Raw genomic sequence first — 13999 nt, forward strand, 5'->3', positions numbered from 1 at the left:
ACCTATACCCCCCACCCCAACCCCCTGAGATGTTTATGGAGTCATTGTTGTCAAAACCAATACCCCCCCACCTCAACCCCCTGAGATGTTCATGGAGTCATTGTTGTCAAAAGCTATACCCTCCCCCAACCCCCTGAGATGTTTATGGAGTCATTGTTGTCAAAACCTATACCCTTCCCCAACCCCCTGAGATGTTTATGGAGTCATTGTTGTCAAAACCTATACCCTCCCCCAACCCCCTGAGATGTTCATGGAGTCATTGTTGTCAAAACCAATACCCCCCACCCCAACCCCCTGAGATGTTCATGGAGTCATTGTTGTCAAAACCTATACCCTCCCCCAACCCCCTGAGATGTTCATGGAGTCATTGTTGTCAAAACCAATACCCTCCCCCAACCCCCTGAGATGTTCATGGAGTCATTGTTGTCAAAAGCTATACCCTCCCCCAACCCCCTGAGATGTTTATGGAGTCATTGTTGTCAAAACCAATACCCCCCCCCCCCCAAACCCCTTGAGATGTTTATGGAGTCATTGTTGTCAAAACCTATACCCCCCCCCCCCCCCAACCCCGTGACATGTTCATGGAGTCATTGTTGTCAAAACCAATACCCTCCCCCAACCCCTTGAGATGTTCATGGAGTCATTGTTGTCAAAAGCTATACCCTCCCCCAACCCCCTGAGATGTTCATGGAGTCATTGTTGTCAAAAGCTATACCCTCCCCCAACCCCCTGAGATGTTCATGGAGTCATTGTTGTCAAAAGCTATACCCCCCCCCCCCCAACCCCCTGAGATGTTCATGGAGTCATTGTTGTCAAAAGCTATACCCCACCACCCCCAACCCCCTGAGATGTTTATGGAGTCATTGTTGTCAAAACCAATACCCCCCCACCCCAACCCCCTGAGATGTTCATGGAGTCATTGTTGTCAAAACCTGTGCACACCCCACCCTTCACCCCCACCCCCCTGTTGAGATGTTCACTATTGTAAAACACCACAACCCCACCCCTTGTCGAAATGTTCATTATTGTGAAAAGCTATACAATGCCCCCCCCCCCCCCCAGCCCCCTCCCAACACCCCCGTCCCCACCCCCTGCCACCTCTCCACTCCCCACCCCCTTCCAATTGTATAGATGTTCATTGAGTTATTGTTGTAAAAAGCTATACAATGCCCCCCACCCACCCCCCTCCACCCCCATCCCATGTATAGATGTTCATTGAGTTATTGTTGTAAAAAGCTATACAATGCCCCCCCCCCCCCTCCACCCCCATCCCATGTATAGATGTTCTTTGAGTTATTGTTGTAAAAAGCTATACAATGCCCCCCCTCCACCCCCATCCCATGTATAGATGTTCATTGAGTTATTGTTGTAAAAAGCTATACAATGCCCCCCACCCCCCTCCACCCCCATCCCATGTATAGATGTTCATTGAGTTATTGTTGTAAAAAGCTATACAATGCTCCCCCCCCCCTCCGCCCCCATCCCATGTATAGATGTTCATTGAGTTATTGTTGTAAAAAGCTATACAATGCCCCCCCCCCCCCTCCACCCCCATCCAATGTATAGATGTTCATTGAGTTATTGTTGTAAAAAGCTATACAATTCCCCCCCACCCCTCTCCACCCCCATCCAATGTATAGATGTTCATTGAGTTATTGTTGTAAAAAGCTATACAATTCCCCCCCCCCCCTCCACCCCCATCCCATGTATAGATGTTCATTGAGTTATTGTTGTAAAAAGCTATACAGTGCCCCCCCTCCACCCCCATCCCATGTATAGATGTTCATTGAGTTATTGTTGTAAAAAGCTATACAATGCCCCCCCCCCCCCTCCACCCCCATCCCATGTATAGATGTTCATTGAGTTATTGTTGCAAAAAGCTATACAATGCCCCCCTCCACCCCCATCCCATGTATAGATGTTCATTGAGTTATTGTTGTAAAAAGCTATACAATGCCCCCCCCCCCCCTCCACCCCCATCCCATGTATAGATGTTCATTGAGTTATTGTTGTAAAAAGCTATACAATGCCCCCCTCCCCCCTCCACCCCCATCCCATGTATAGATGTTCTCTGAGTTATTATTGTAAAAAGCTATACAATGCCCCCCCCCCCTCCACCCCCATCCCATGTATAGATGTCCATTGAGTTATTGTTGTAAAAAGCTATACAATGCCCCCCCCCCCCCTCCACCCCCATCCCATGTATAGATGTTCATTGAGTTATTGTTGTAAAAAGCTATACAATGCCCCCCCCCCTCCACCCCCATCCTATGTATAGATGTTCATTGAGTTATTGTTGTAAAAAGCTATACAATGCCCCCCCCCCCCTCCACCCCCATCCCATGTATAGATGTTCTTTGAGTTATTGTTGTAAAAAGCTATACAATGCCCCCCCCCCCCCCCCCCCCTCCACCCCCATCCCATGTATAGATGTTCTTTGAGTTATTGTTGTAAAAAGCTATGCAATGCAAGGGGCGCGACTCTGTCGGAGCCTGTTGGCGAGCACAGTTATGTATGTATGTATGTGTGTATGTGTATGTATGTATATGTATGCATGTGTGTATATGTGTATGTATGTATATATGTGTATACGTATGTGTATATCTATCTATCTATCTATCTATCTATCTATATCTATATCTATCTATATTTATCTATATATATCTATCTATATATATATATATATATATATATATATGTATGTGTATGTGTGTATGTATATATATGTATATGTGTGTGTGTCTATATATATATATATATATATATATATATATATATATATATATATATATGTGTGTGTGTGTGTGTGTGTGTGTATACATATATATGTATATATCTTTGTGGTGTATGCGGGGGTGGGGGTGTGGGGGGGATATGTATGTGTATGTGTGGGGGTGTGCATATATATGTATTTATACATTGTGTGTGTGTGTAGGTGGGTGGGAACATGTGCATGTGTGTGTGTGTGTTACCTACTTATTTATTTATGTATTTGTGATATGTTTAAAATTTTGATTTCTGGTGCAATTATGGAAATGATATTTGATTTTTGAATGAACGATGATCTTTGTAGTTGCATTTCTTGTGAAGAGAGAGACAGAGAGAGAGGGGATGAGAGAGAGTGTATGTGTGCGTGTGTGTGCAAGTGGTGTGTGTGGGGGGGGGGGGGGGGGGGCGGGGGTAGATGTGCAATGCTTTGGCCGACTGAAATGGAGAGGCACGTAAATTTCAGTAATCTGTATATTTGTATATAGCTATTTCCATTTGGTGCCATTTAATTTATCTTTTTATTTTCTATTCTTTTTATTCCTTTTATTTGTTTGTTGTTTTCTTTTTATGTTGGACATGTGCTGCTGCCAAAACGAAAATCTCTGTACCAAAGTATAGACAATAAAGTTTGTGTATTGTGTATTGTGAATGCCCCCCCCCCCCCCATCCCATGTATAGATGTTCATTGAGTTATTGTTGTAAAAAGCTATACAATGCCTCCCCCCCCCCTCCACCCCCATCCCATGTATAGATGTTCATTGAGTTATTGTTGTAAAAAGCTATACAATGCCCCCCCCCCCCTCCCATGTATAGATGTTCATTGAGTTATTGTTGTAAAAAGCTATACAATGCCCCCCCCCCCCCTCCCATGTATAGATGTTCATTGAGTTATTGTTGTAAAAAGCTATACAATGCCCACCCCCCCTCCCCCATCCCATGTATAGATGTTCATTGAGTTATTGTTGTAAAAAGCTATACAATGCCTCCCCCCCCCCCTCCACCCCCATCTCAAGTATAGATGTTCATTGAGTTATTGTTGTAAAAAGCTATACAATGCCCCCCCCCCCTCCTCCATCCCCATCCCATGTATAGATGTTCATTGAGTTATTGTTGTAAAAAGCTATACAATGCCCCCCCACCCCCCTCCACCCCCATCCCATGTATATATGTTCATTGAGTTATTGTTGTAAAAAGCTATACAATGCCCCCCCCTCCTCCACCCCCATCTCATGTATAGATGTTCATTGAGTTATTGTTGTAAAAAGCTATACAATGCCCCCCCTCCTCCACCCCCATCTCATGTATAGATGTTCATTGAGTTATTGTTGTAAAAAGCTATACAGTGCCCCCCCCCCCCTCCCCCATCCCATGTATAGATGTTCATTGAGTTATTGTTGTAAAAAGCTATACAGTGCCCCCCCCCCTCCCCCATCCCATGTATAGATGTTCATTGAGTTATTGTTGTAAAAAGCTATACAATGCCCCCCCCACCATCCCATGTATAGATGTTCATTGTGTTATTGTTGTAAAAAGCTATACAGTGCCCCCCCCCTCCACCCCCATCCCATGTATAGATGTTCATTGAGTTATTGTTGTAAAAAGTTATACAATGCCCCCCCACCCCCCTCCACCCCCATCCCATGTATAGATGTTCATTGAGTTATTGTTGTAAAAAGCTATACAATGCCCCCCCCCCCCCCTCCACCCCCATCCAATGTATAGATGTTCATTGAGTTATTGTTGTAAAAAGCTATACAATGCCCCCCTCCACCCCCATCCCATGTATAGATGTTCATTGAGTTATTGTTGTAAAAAGCTATAGAATGCCCCTCCCCCCCCACTCCACCCCCATCCCATGTATAGATGTTCATTGAGTTATTGTTGTAAAAAGCTATACAATGCCCCCCACCCCCCCCCCACCCCTCCACCCCCAGCCCATGTATAGATGTTCATTGAGTTATTGTTGTAAAAAGCTGTACAATGCCCCCCCTCCACCCCCCTCCCATGTATAGATGTTCATTGAGTTATTGTTGTAAAAAGCTATACAGTGCCCCTCCCCCCCACCCCCATCCCATGTATAGATGTTCATTGAGTTATTGTTGTAAAAAGCTATACAATGCCCCCCCCCCCCCACCTCCGCCCCCAGCCCATGTATAGATGTTCATTGAGTTATTGTTGTAAAAAGCTGTACAATGCCCCCCTCCACCCCCCTCCCATGTATAGATGTTCATTGAGTTATTGTTGTAAAAAGCTATACAATGCCCCCCCCCCCCCCCACCCCCATCCAATTGTATAGATGTTCATTGAGTTATTGTTGTAAAAAGCTATACAATGCCCCTCCCCCCCTCCCCCCCTCCACCCCCATCCAATGTGTAGATGTTCATTGAGTTATTGTTGTAAAAAGCTATACAATGCCCCTCCCCCCCACCCCCATCCCATGTATAGATGTTCATTGAGTTATTGTTGTAAAAAGCTCTATAATGCTCCCCTCCCCACCACCCACCCCCTGTACAGATTGTCACTGCATTATTGTTGTCGTCCAAGCTGCTGCCATGCCTGCTGACTGCAGGTAACTATGTATTGATCATTGTCAGTTCAACCAGATCAACGGAGTGTTATCAATCAGTATTGTCTTGCTTGGTGTGTGTGTGTTGGTTGGAAGGAGAACAACACAGACATCTGTAGTGTGTGTTGGTTGGAAGGAGAACAACACAGACATCTGTAGTGTGTGCTGGTTGGAAGGAGAACAACACAGACATCTGTAGTGTGTGCTGGTTGGAAGGAGAACAACACAGACATCTGTAGTGTGTGTTGGTTGGAAGGAGAACAACACAGACATCTGTAGTGTGTGCTGGTTGGAAGGAGAACAACACAGACATCTGTAGTGTATGCTGGTTGGAAGGAGAACAACACAGACATCTGTAGTGTGTGTTGGTTGGAAGGAGAACAACACAGACATCTGTAGTGTGTGCTGGTTGGAAGGAGAACAACACAGACATCTGTAGTGTGTGTTGGTTGGAAGGAGAACAACACAGACATCTGTAGTGTGTGCTGGTTGGAAGGAGAACAACACAGACATCTGTAGTGTGTGTTGGTTGGAAGGAGAACAACACAGACATCTGTAGTGTGTGCTGGTTGGAAGGAGAACAACACAGACATCTGTAGTGTGTGTTGGTTGGAAGGAGAACAACACAGACATCTCTGTACTGGGAGAAACACACAAGATAACAGCAGCTGACAACTGTTTGATTCCCAAAGAGAACGTCTCATCTTGACTGAAATCCATGTGACATGTTGATCATTACTAGTGGATTGAGTCCACACTGCTTGTGGGAATGAACTGTGTAAGGTGTTGACATTTCTGGCCTGGCTGATGGAAAGATTGACCCCCTCAATTAACTTGTGGCCAGAGTGAAGATTATTCATGTGAACAAACTCAAACTTATGGTTAGCTTGGAATGTTATTTAGTCAAGAAGGGTGTTAAATATTGAAACTTGTGGTTAGAACGCACACTACTAAAAAAAACAACAGGTGTTGAAACTTGTGACGGGAATGAGCATTGCTTGAACAAGCTCTGTGTAGACTGTTCTTAGAAGTGGCTGGAGTGAATATTGTGATAAGATTTGTGAACTTTTTTATTTCTTGTGGTGAAACTTGCCATTGCTTAAGGAGGTTCAGCATGAGTCAGATTGTTGAATACTACGAAGACAGATGGTACGCATGACATTGTCACATCAGTTAGATGGAATATTAAATGAATTGTAGTTAAGCGCAAGTTGATAGCTATGGCAGTGCCAGTATGGATTATATTTTTCTTCTGAAGATATTTTAACCATGGCTTTGATACTGTAAGAAATACAGAATGGAATAAATATGTCTATTTCCCAAAGTACAAAGGTCACAAGGAACGTTGGGAGGGGTCGTACATAGAATAGTGTAGACATGAATTCAAAATCATATGCAGTCACAAATACAGTTGGAAATTTATTAGTTGCTGGTGGTACATATCAGGTGTCCCCAAAAAAGTGAACCGCTTTTTGACAAGTATTTTCTCAGTGATAGAGAAACCGAATTCATTGAAAATTTACACACAGTAACCTTCGGGTATCATCAACAAGTCTGCAGAATATCTAAAAGTTCGGATGCAAATTATGCGAGTATTGTGAAATTCAAAACAGCATGTCAGCAAATCCAGTATCAGAGCTGTGCAGTGTGATCTTCATCATGTTCATGCCAGCTGCCAGGTGTTGGCATCTGTCAATCAGTGTCAGTCTAAAAATAGCCTGTCTGGGTGTCACGTCTGTTAATTTTTTTATTGTCATCTGTATACAAAATCAGTTCTGTCCAAAGTTTCAGTTTGGAAGGATCAGCCATGCCTTTGAATGAAAGTGATCAGGTTACCATTGAAAACTGTTTCAAGGAGAAAGGTTGGGGTGGAAGAAGGATCGTAAAGGAATTTCCAGGCAAGGGGTGGAGTCATGTCACTGTAAATAGACTTATCACTAAAATACGCACTACAGGGTCAGTTGCAGGACATATCATAACTAAACCATCACTCCACACAACACATCACACTGAAGGGCAGGGCATATCACTAAACCACCACTCCACACAACACATCACACTGAAGGGCAGGGCATATCACTAAACCATCACTCCACACAACATCACACTGAAGGGCATGTCATCACTAAACCACCACTCCACACAACACATCACACTGAAGGGCAGGGCATATCACTAAACCACCACTCCACACAACACATCACACTGAAGGGCAGGGCATATCACTAAACCATCACTCCACACAACACATCACACTGAAGGGCACGACATATCACTAAACCACCACTCCACACAACACAACACACTGAAGGGCAGGGCATGTCATCACTAAACCATCACTCCACACAACACAACACACTGAAGGGCAGGGCATATCACTAAACCACCACTCCACACAACACAACACACTGAAGGGCAGGGCATGTCATCACTAAACCATCACTCCACACAACACATCACACTGAAGGGCAGGGCATGTCATCACTAAACCACCACTCCACACAACACAACACAATACTATACAATGCAATACAACACAACAACACAGTACAATATAATACAACACACAACACAACACAGTGCAGCATAGCACTGCACAGCACAGTATAGCACAGCACAATATTGCACAGCACAGTACAACACAGCACAGTATAGCACAGCACAGTAAGCACAGCGCAGTATAGCACAGCACAGTATAGTACAGCACAGGACAGTATTGCACAGTATAGTACAGTACAGCATTGCACAGCACAGTATAGCACAGCGCAGTATAGCACAGCACAGGACAGTATTGCACAGTATAGTACAGTACAGCATTGCACAGCACAGTATAGCACAGCACAGTATTGCACAGCACAGTAATGCATAGAACAGTCAGCACAGCACAGTATGGTACAGCACAGCAGAGCACAGTATTGAACAGTACGGTATAGTGCAGCACAGTATAGTACAGCAGTGTTGCACAGCACAGTATTGCACAGCACAGCACAGTGTAGTACAGCGCAATATTGCACAGCACAGTATTGCACAGCACAGTATAGCACAGCATAGTGTTGCACAGCACAGTATAGCACAGTACAGCATAGCACAGCACAATATTGCACAGTATAGCACAGCACAATATTGCACAGTATAGTACAGCACAGTATTGCACAGCACAGTATAGTACAGCACAGTATTGCACAGCACAGTATAGCACAGGACAATATTACACAGCACAGCATAGTATTGCACAGTACAGCACAACACTGCACAGCACAGTACAACACAAAATAGCACAGCAAAGAGCAACACAACACAGCACAAAACAACACAGCACAACACAACACAACACAACACTTTCCTTGACAGCTGTAGGTTTCAGGGGCATGACCATATCGTCACGTCACACTGTGGGTTTCAGGGCATGACCATATCGTCACGTCACACTGTGGGTTTCAGGGGCATGACCATATCATCAATCCACACTGTGGGTTTCAGGGCATGACCATATCGTCACGTCACACTGGGTTTCAGGGGCATGACCATATCATCACGTCACACTGTGGGTTTCAGGGGCATGACCATATCATCAATCCACACTGTGGGTTTCAGGGCATGACCATATCGTCACGTCACACTGTGGGTTTCAGGGGCATGACCATATCATCACGTCACACTGTGGGTTTCAGGGGCATGACCATATCATCAATCCACACTGTGGGTTTCAGGGCATGACCATATCGTCACGTCACACTGTGGGTTTCAGGGCATGACCATATCGTCACATCACACTGTGGGTTTCAGGGCATGACCATATCATCACATCACACTGACTGTGGGTTTCATGGGCATGACCATATCGTCAGGCCACGTCACACTGTGGGTTTCAGGGCATGACCATATCATCACGTCACACTGTGGGTTTCATGGGCATGACCATATCGTCAGGCCACGTCACACTGTGGGTTTCAGGGCATGACCATATCATCAGGCCACGTCACACTGTGGTTTTCAGGGGCATGACCATATCATCACGTCACACTGTGGGTTTCATGGGCATGACCATATCGTCAGGCCACATCACACTGTGGGTTTCAGGGCATGACCATATCATTACGTCACACTGTGGGTTTCAGGGCATGACCATATCATCAGGCCATGTCACACTGTGGGTTTGATGGGCATGACCATATCATCAGGCCAAGTCACACTGTGGGTTTCAGGGGCATGACCATATCATCACATCACACTGTGGGTTTCAGGGCATGACCATATTGTCACATCACACTGTGGGTTTCAGGGGCATGACCATATCATCACGTCACACTGTGGGTTTCAGGGGCATGACCATATCGTCACATCACACTGTGGGTTTCAGGGCATGACCATATTGTCACATCACACTGTGGGTTTCAGGGGCATGACCATATCATCACGTCACACTGTGGGTTTCAGGGGCATGACCATATCGTCACATCACTGTGGGTTTCAGGGCATGACCATATCGTCACATCACACTGTGGGTTTCAGGGGCATAACCATATCATCACGTCACACTGTGGGTTTCATGGGCATGACCATATCATCACGTCACACTGAGTTTCAGGGGCATGACCATATCGTCAGGCCACGTCACACTGTGGGTTTCAGGGGCATGACCATATCATCACGTCACACTGGGTTTCAGGGCATGACCATATCGTCACGTCACACTGGGTTTCAGGGCATGACCATATCGTCACGTCACACTGGGTTTCATGGGCATGACCATATCGTCACGTCACACTGTGGGTTTCAGGGCATGACCATATCGTCACGTCACACTGTGGGTTTCAGGGGCATGACCATATCGTCAGGCCACGTCACACTGTGGGTTTCAGGGGCATGACCATATCATCAGGCCACGTCACACTGTGGGTTTCAGGGGCATGACCATATCATCAGGCCACATCACACTGTGGGTTTCAGGGGCATGACCATATCATCAGGCCACGTCACACTGTGGGTTTCAGGGGCATGACCATATCATCAGGCCACATCACACTGTGGGTTTCAGGGGCATGACCATATCATCAGGCCACGTCACACTGTGGGTTTCAGGGGCATGACCATATCATCAGGCCACGTCACACTGTGGGTTTCAGGGGCATGACCATATCATCAGGCCACACTGTGGGTTTCATGGGCATGACCATATCATCACGTCACACTGTGGGTTTCAGGGGCATGACTATATCAGGCCACGTCACACTGTGGGTTTCAGGGGCATGACCATATCATCACGTCACACTGTGGGTTTCAGGGGCATGACCATATCATCAGGCCACGTCACACTGTGGGTTTTAGGGGCATGACCATATCATCAGGCCACGTCACACTGTGGGTTTCAGGGGCATGACCATATCATCACGTCACACTGTGGGTTTCATGGGCATGACCATATCGTCAGGCCACATCACACTGTGGGTTTCAGGGGCATGACCATATCGTCAGGCCACGTCACGCTGAAGAAGGACACACAGAACCTGATCGGCATCAGCATTGGTGGGGGAGCACCGCTGTGCCCCTGTCTCTACGTGGTTCAAGTCTTCGACAACACGCCGGCTGCCAAGGATGGGAGTCTGGCAGCTGGGGACGAGGTGGTGGGGGTCAACGGTCAGTCAGTCAAAGGTCGCACCAAGGTGGAGGTGGCCAGGCTGATCCAGTCGGTAAAGGTAAGAGGGGGAGGGGGGGTCATGTGTGGGTGTGTGTGTTGGTGTGTGGACGTGTCTTACTTGATTGCTTATTACATCAGGTGTATAGATCAGCATCAGAAGTGTTCACCTGTCCTGATAATGTGATTACTAATTACTTCATGTGTATATATCAACATCAGAAGTGTTCACCTGTCCTGATGATTGCTAATTACCTCAGGTGTATAGATCAACATAGACGTGTTCACTTGTCCTGATGATTGCTAATTACCCCAGGTGTATAGATCAGCATAGACGTGTTCACTTGTCCTGATGATTGCTAATTACCTCAGGTGTATAGATCAACAAGGAAGTGTTCACCTGTCCTGATGATTACTAATTACCTTAGGTGTATAGATCAACATCAGAAGTGTTCACCTGTCCTGATGATTGCTAATTACCTCATGTGTATAGATCAACAAGGAAGTGTTCACCTGTCCTGATGATTGCTAATTACCTCAGGTGTATAGATCAACATAGACGTGTTCACTTGTCCTGATTACTAATTACCTCAGGTGTATAGATCAACATAGACGTGTTCACTTGTCCCGATTACTAATTACCTCAGGTGTATAGATCAACATAGACGTGTTCACTTATCCTGATTACTAATTACCTCAGGTGCATAGATCAACATCAGAAGTGTTCACCTGTCCTGATGATTGCTAATTACCTCAGGTGTATAGATCAGCAAGGAAGTGTTCACCTGTCCTGATGATTACTAATTACCTCAGGTGTATAGATCAGCAAGGAAGTGTTCACCTGTCCTGATGATTGCTAATTACCTCAGGTGCATAGATCAACATCAGAAGTGTTCACCTGTCCTGATGATTGCTAATTACCTCAGGTGTATAGATCAGCAAGGAAGTGTTCACCTGTCCTGATGATTGCTAATTACCTCAGGTGCATAGATCAACATCAGAAGTGTTCACCTGTCCTGATGATTGCTAATTACCTCAGGTGTATAGATCAGCAAGGAAGTGTTCACCTGTCCTGATGATTGCTAATTACCTCAGGTGTATAGATCAGCAAGGAAGTGTTCACCTGTCCTGATGATTGCTAATTACCTCAGGTGCATAGATCAACATCAGAAGTGTTCACCTGTCCTGATGATTGCTAATTACCTCAGGTGTATAGATCAGCAAGGAAGTGTTCACCTGTCCTGATTATTACTAATTACCTCAGGTGTATAGATCAACATCAGAAGTGTTCACCTGTCCTGATGATTGCTAATTACCTCAGGTGTATAGATCAGCAAGGAAGTGTTCACCTGTCCTGATGATTGCTAATTACCTCAGGTGTATAGATCAACATCAGAAGTGTTCACCTGTCCTGATGATTGCTAATTACCTCAGGTGTATAGATCAGCAAGGAAGTGTTCACCTGTCCTGATGATTGCTAATTACCTCAGGTGCATAGATCAACATCAGAAGTGTTCACCTGTCCTGATGATTGCTAATTACCTCAGGTGTATAGATAAACAAGGAAATGTTCACTTATCCTGATTACTAATTACCTCATGTGTATAGATCAGCAAGGAAGTGTTCACCTGTCCTGATGATTGCTAATTACCTCATGTATATAGATCAACAAGGAGGTGTTCACCTGTCCTGATGATTACTAATTACCTTAGGTGTATAGATCAACATCAGAAGTGTTCACCTGTCCTGATGATTGCTAATTACCTCATGTATATAGATCAACAAGGAAGTGTTCACCTGTCCTGATGATTACTAATTACCTTAGGTGTATAGATCAACATCAGAAGTGTTCACCTGTCCTGATTATTACTAATTACCTCAGGTGTATAGATCAACATCAGAAGTGTTCACCTGTCCTGATGACTGCTAATTACCTCAGGCGTATAGATCAACATCAGAAGTGTTCACCTGTCCTGATGATTACTAATTACCTCAGGTGTATAGATCAACATCAGAAGTGTTCACCTGTCCTGATGATTACTAATTACCTCAGGTGCATAGATCAACATCAGAAGTGTTCACCTGTCCTGATGACTGCTAATTACCTCAGGTGTATAGATCAGCAAGGAAGTGTTCACCTGTCCTGATGATTACTAATTACCTCAGGTGTATAGATCAACAAGGAAGTGTTCACCTGTCCTGATTATTACTAATTACCTCAGGTGTATAGATCAACATCAGAAGTGTTCACCTGTCCTGATGATTGCTAATTACCTCAGGTGTATAGATCAACAAGGAAGTGTTCACCTGTCCTGATGATTGCTAATTACCTCAGATGTATAGATCAACAAGGAAGTGTTCACCTGTCCTGATGATTGCTAATTACCTCAGGTGTATAGATCAACATCAGAAGTGTTCACCTGTCCTGATGATTGCTAATTACCTCAGGTGTATAGATCAACAAGGAAGTGTTCACCTGTCCTGATGACTTGATTGCAGCAAGAAGTGACCATCAACTACAACAAACTGCATGCTGACCCCAAGCAAGGCAAAACTTTGGACATTGGTCAGTTTCAGAGATCTGTCAGTCTGCTTGTTTTCCTGTCTGTCTGTCTGTCAAAGAGACTGCATTCTGAGTGTATGGTATGTTTATGATAAATTGACATGCCAGTAGTGGAGTGATGGCCTAGAAGTAACGTGTCCGCCTATGAAGTGAGAAAATCTGAGCGCGCTGGCTCGAAACATGATGATATTTTCTCCCCCTCCACTAGACCTTGAGTGGTGGTCTGGACACTGGTCATTCAGATGAGACGATAAACCGAGGTCCCGTGTGCAGCATGCACTTAGCGCATGTAAAAGAACCCACGGCAACAAAAGGGTTGTTCCTGGCAAAAATCCAGTTCAGTAGGAAAAACAAATTGCACGCAGAAAAAAAAAAAGGGTGGCACTGTAGTGTAGTGACATTCTCTCCCTGGGGAGAGGAGCCCGATTTTCACACAGGGAAATCTGTTGTGATAAAAAGAAATAAA

General features: G+C 45.1%; 1 protein-coding gene across 3 annotated transcripts in view; it reads left to right on the top strand.

Moving 5' to 3' along the window:
* The window catches only part of LOC143293119 (PRKCA-binding protein-like), a 94341-nt gene that overhangs the window by 28772 nt on the left and 51570 nt on the right, over window positions 1-13999 (top strand). For 2 of the 3 annotated variants that reach the window (XM_076604029.1, XM_076604027.1), the window contains exons 2-3: window positions 10791-11031; window positions 13470-13536. In XM_076604029.1, coding sequence (XP_076460144.1) covers window positions 10791-11031; window positions 13470-13536 — 308 coding nt within the window. Of the gene's footprint in view, window positions 1-5432; window positions 6485-10790; window positions 11032-13469; window positions 13537-13999 lie in introns of those variants that run through there. The other variant, XM_076604028.1, reaches the window with a different exon arrangement.

This window comes from Babylonia areolata, chromosome 18, assembly GCF_041734735.1.
Source record: "Babylonia areolata isolate BAREFJ2019XMU chromosome 18, ASM4173473v1, whole genome shotgun sequence".
Classification (NCBI taxonomy): Eukaryota; Metazoa; Mollusca; class Gastropoda; order Neogastropoda; family Buccinidae; genus Babylonia; species Babylonia areolata.